This window comes from Populus nigra, chromosome 13, assembly GCF_951802175.1.
Source record: "Populus nigra chromosome 13, ddPopNigr1.1, whole genome shotgun sequence".
Classification (NCBI taxonomy): domain Eukaryota; kingdom Viridiplantae; phylum Streptophyta; class Magnoliopsida; order Malpighiales; family Salicaceae; genus Populus; species Populus nigra.
The window spans coordinates 7,456,701-7,461,644 of record NC_084864.1 but is presented as its reverse complement, the minus strand read 5'-3'; the positions used below and the strand labels follow the sequence as shown (position 1 = coordinate 7,461,644).

The window sequence follows — 4,944 nt, the reverse complement described above, 5'->3', positions numbered from 1 at the left end:
ACCCTTATTAGCTTTGAATGCATATTGTTAATTATTTTTCTTTATTCAAATGTTGTACACTTTTATGAAAAGCCTTCACTACCTGTGTTTTTCTACTATCATCAAAACTAATATTTTCATCAATAGATAAAGGAAAGAAATCCAAATGAGTCAAATGATTAAAGACAAAACAATTTCAAAATAAGAATAATTAGTAATAGAATGCATTTATATTATAAGCAAATTCAATAATAACTGACAATATGATAGACAATCTTCTAAATTTTTTTAATTTTTTTATATGATAGCTCTTAACAATGCAATTAAAGTTTTATTAACTACTTTAGTTTGACTATCTGTTGTGAATGACTAGTAGAAAATAAAAATTTTATTTCTAATTCCCCTCACAAAACCTTCCAAAAATAGCTAAGAAATTTGACATCACGGTCAGACACAATACTCTTAGGTATCCCATGAAGCTGAACTATCACCCTAAAGAACAAATCTATTATATTAGTTGTATCTTCGATTTTATGACTATTAAACATGCAATCTTAGAAAACCTATTCATAATTACAAAAACAGAATCCCTACCCTTTTTTTGACCTATATAAGCCTAGCACAAAATCCATAAATATATCAACCTAAGGTTCTTTAGGCAATAGCAAAGGAGTATATAAACCAGGTAAAACTTTAGACTTAACTTATCTACATGTTATGATATCACAAATTCTTTGCATGTCTCTTTTCATCTTAAGCCAATAAAAATATTCATGCAAAACATTTAAAGTCTTAACAACCCTAAAATGTCCCATTAATTTGTCCTCATGAACTTCACGAATAAAACAATTCATGCATATAACCATTTGACACAATCTTTTTTCTTTAAATAAATAACCATCAAACCTAAAAAAATTATCAAATATCAAATTCTCACATGCTTTATATACTTGGTTAAAATCATCATCATATAAATATTTCACATACTCAAATCCTAATAATCTAGCATTTAAAGTTAAAAGAAATACATATCTTCATGATAATGCATCAACCACTATATTTTGCTTACTTTGCTTTTACTTTCACATATGAAAATCTTTTTTATGAACTTAACCCACTTGACATACCTACTAGGTACCTCATTAGAAAAAATATCCTCATAATCCTACAATAAAGAAACACAAACACTAACAATACAAAGATTAAGTTCATTAGTATTAAAATATACCTTTAAATACAAGTAAAATTATAGGCATGTCAGAAAAATAAACAGTCTTAATGTTACTTCCTTTTGCATAAAAACTATGTTTTTTTTCCACACTCTTCTTTTCTCAACTTCCTTTCTTCTTTTCTATTTTCTTCTCTCCTCTCTCGGTCAAATCCTTATTAATTCCAATTTTGGCCAAATCTAACCTTTTCTCTTGGCTCACTTTATTTTCACTCTTTCCCATTCACATGGTTGATCTTTTTCTTCAGCTTCACTTTCTCCTTTCAACGTTAATTGGTCTTCATACACTTGTCTAGGGGACTATGGTACGTGTGTGAATATCTTCTCATTCTTCTCAAAAGAATACTTATTCTTAAGCTCATCATGCTTCTTCTTTTTTTTATCAAATTATTAAGGCATCCCTAGCAATAAATAAATAGCATGCATAGATACAATGCCACACAAAACTTCATTATATTTTCTATCTAAAAAAGAAACCAAAATTTGTTTATTAACTCTTACTTCTCCACAATCAGTTAACCATTGAAATCTATAAGGCTTTTCATGTTTAAAAGTTTTAAAATTCAATTTTTTAACAAATATAGTACTAGCAACATTAGCACAAATCCCCCTATTAATAATTATACTACATATCTTATTATTTATATGGCATCTAGTATGGAATATGTTCTCCATTTGTTGCTCTACATCATCCTCCTTAATATGAATATTAAATGGTCTCCTAATCACTAAAGCATCTCAATCAACTGGATACTTGACATCACTACAGTCCCCAAATGGTGGCATCCTTCCCCCACTTTCGGATTCAATCTCTCCATACTTCCTCATAACTATAATCCTTTTGTTTGGATATTGAAAGCTATATGTCCTCTCTAAACACCTAAAACACTTAATATCATGATTATGATTAAATGAGGTCTTGACTTTACCTTTTGTTTCAGTGGCCAAATCTTTTCTCCAAGCTTCAGATGATCATTGTTGCCTACAATATTCAGCTTTGATATGGCAGTCCTCTCTCCCCTATAATTCAGCCTTTAAGCTCAAAAGGAACTTGAATTACTTTCATGAAATGTTCTCTTCAACTGCCTCTCTATCTTGGTAGTTATATAAACCATAGCTTCAAGCTCAACATAGTGATTGGATTATATGCTTATTCTGGGAGGAAATGAAATATTCAAATGATTTTTCATTGAATGACTATACATCAATTTATTTTGATGTAAATAACAGTAAGAAAGCTAAATAAAAAAATGTTGGTTCAATTCAATGTTTTGTAACGTGGAGTTAGAATGCAGGTGTACGCTAAGTAAATCTTGGTCCTCTTGAAAATATCAGTGTAAGTGAAGACTTTTCTAAATGATATTGAAAAAAACACCTATAATTGGAGTCATAGTGACAGTAATAATGTTAATCATCTAGTCAGCGTTAGGGACATTTGGAATTTAAATGTGGATGCCACATTTTTAGTTTTAGGTAGGGATAATAAAAAAAAAATGGTAATTCCATATATTTTGATATTAAAAATCAAGTTTTTGGGATTGACAATAATCATTCTTTTTTTATTGAATTAGACAAAAGAATTTTCTAGTTATTGGAATTCTAGTTATTTAAATAAAGGGTCTAGAAGTGATGATTCCCACTATGATTATTCTAATTCTATGTATGATACTAGTATAGCTAGAATAATTACATCAATAGTTACATTGAAAATTGATGTGATCTTGACCACAACATCAAATAATCCATTAAAAATGTTCATTTAGTCTATTCTAAGACTTAAAATGAAGTGGATCCAAGAGGAGTTCAATGGGTTAAGTCAGAGTGGATTTATTAAGATTGATATTATTGTTATGGTTTGTACATTTTATCACAATAAAGGAAAACACCACTATCTATGGTTGAACAAGCAACTGAAATTAATCAAGTAGATGTGAATAAAATAAGACAATAAGAACATGATAAGTAAAATGCAACCAAGAACAACAACCAGATGAAAAAAAAGCCTAAATGTAGACAACAACTCAAGAACTAATAACAACGGGAGCAGAGAAGACAAATAAAGACTAACAAACCTGGGAAAAGCAACCCAGGAATGGTCCTCAAGCCCCAACAATGACCCTTCAGCAGAAACACACAGAGGCAATGGATCCTCTAAAGAACAGAGAAGCAGAACTGAAAACCCCAGCACATAAACAATAAACATCGGAGGAAAGACTTAAGAACCACAGAGACAACAGGAGAAAACATGAAATGAAAGGAAATTACTCTGTAGGAAAAGCACACCAGCAGAAACCAAATGAGAGAGAAAAACCAGTGAATGCACATGCAAAAAAAACTAAAAGAAAAAAGAAACCTATGCTTGGAAAAGAAGGTGAAAGAAAAAGCCCCAGACAATCTCTCAAAGTCCCTAACCCAATGCAAAGCCTCTTTCCTCGTCTCTGCAACCTAAGCTCCTCTTCCCTGGCAATTTTAACAAAAATCTTTACTGGCATTCACATGGAAAAAAATAAAATCAAAACACACAGTGGTCAAACCAACTCTCTCAGTAGCTTTTGCTAGCTCTTCCTTCTCCCATTCTTCTATTATTATTTTTTCAATCAAAACCCTATGTATAAACAAATACAACACAACAACAGCATCAATCAATCATCTTGACCAACATAAGAAAAGGAAAAAAAAATGCTAGCTTCTCTCCATTCTGTTCTTTTTGGCAAAAAAAACCCACAGTCCTTCACTTAAATGCAGTCAAAAGAATCTAAAAGAACTAAGTTGATAAAAATAGACCTTCCCTCTAATAAGTAGAACAAAGAAGTAAAATTCCAGCAGCAGCAGCAAGCATTCCAAGTCTTTGATCAATCCTTTATTGTAAAAAAATCAAACGGCCTCACCTATTTCAACGACTTCAACCATATAAGCTGTTCACGTGCATACATTAACAACAAAAAAAAAAGTTTAAATAAGACAACAGCGACTAAATTAGCTGCAAGAAGCCTATATAACAGTCATCGCAATCATCATGGAAGTTCAAATAACAGAACATACTTTCCAAGAGCTTAATGGTGCAGAGTAAGACCCAAGACAGCAACATCAACCATACATTAAACAAAATATAAAATAGTTAGGAATAAGTAGTAACAAACATAAAACAAAAAAACATAAAATTGCATAGGCAAGATACATCAAAGACCCTTTCACAAATTTTGTTTAAAGGTGGCAACTTTAACAGTTATCCTCAAGACCCAGATTCAAGTACTTAAAAGCTCATAAACTTAAATGAGTCAAACAAATAACTAACAAAGAAAGCCCAAAACACATAAACATAGAAGCACCGAGACAAACTTACACAGCAGCAATGAAAGCTATTTTTTTTGTAATTCTCTTTGTGCACTCCAGTTCAATAATCCAATCTCTAACAGCCCTGAAAAACCACATCCCAGTAAGAAGATTTGAGGTCTATAACAAAAGAATGCACAGCTCAAAACCTAAGAAAAAAATTAAACTGAAGTGTAAAAATCTTAAGTTAAAGGGAAAATTAAAGAGCCACAATTAAAAGTCGAGCAACACTGCAATGTTGGAGTTAAATAAAAAAACCAGTCCAAAAAAAGAAAAGATTAATTGATGATTGGGGTCTAGTTCAGCGTTGTCAAGTAGAAGTGTTGTTGGTGCCCAGGCGGCGTGTCAGGATCTTCAAAGAAAGAGAACAAGGGTTGTGTGCCTGGTTGGTGGTATGATGTAGA

The 4,944-nt window shown here is 31.4% G+C and overlaps 1 protein-coding gene across 4 annotated transcripts; it reads right to left on the bottom strand.

The window, feature by feature from the left end:
* Nucleotides 1-1,167: 1,167 nt before the first annotated feature.
* On the bottom strand, nucleotides 1,168-4,690 carry LOC133670431 (uncharacterized). 4 transcript variants are annotated; one of them, XM_062090927.1, is made up of 4 exons: nucleotides 4,551-4,690; nucleotides 3,561-3,667; nucleotides 3,280-3,379; nucleotides 1,168-2,362 (listed from the first exon to the last, which is right to left on the bottom strand). In XM_062090927.1, the coding sequence occupies exons 1-4, from the start codon at nucleotides 4,637-4,639 to the stop codon at nucleotides 2,350-2,352; spliced, it is 309 nt and encodes a 102-aa protein (XP_061946911.1). In that variant the 5' UTR covers nucleotides 4,640-4,690; the 3' UTR covers nucleotides 1,168-2,349. The 4 variants fall into 4 exon arrangements, 3 of the variants coding, with proteins under 3 accessions (XP_061946911.1, XP_061946912.1, XP_061946910.1); XM_062090928.1 differs by having other exon boundaries at nucleotides 1,168-2,189; XM_062090926.1 differs by lacking the exon at nucleotides 1,168-2,362 and having other exon boundaries at nucleotides 3,015-3,379.
* Between the last annotated feature and the right edge of the window lie 254 nt (nucleotides 4,691-4,944).

What these genes read in the sequence shown, in the direction of transcription:
- LOC133670431 (XM_062090926.1), bottom strand. Translation starts at nt 4,639, where the DNA reads ATGTGGTTTTTCAGGGCTGTTAGAGATTGGATTATTGAACTGGAGTGC. An exon ending in ATAGCTTTCATTGCTGCTGT is followed by an intron (nt 3,668 to 4,550) that starts GTAAGTTTGTCT and finishes TAAAATTGCCAG; the next exon opens with GGAAGAGGAGCTTAGGTTGC. An exon ending in ACCTTCTTTTCCAAGCATAG is followed by an intron (nt 3,380 to 3,560) that starts GTTTCTTTTTTC and finishes TGGGGTTTTCAG; the next exon opens with TTCTGCTTCTCTGTTCTTTA.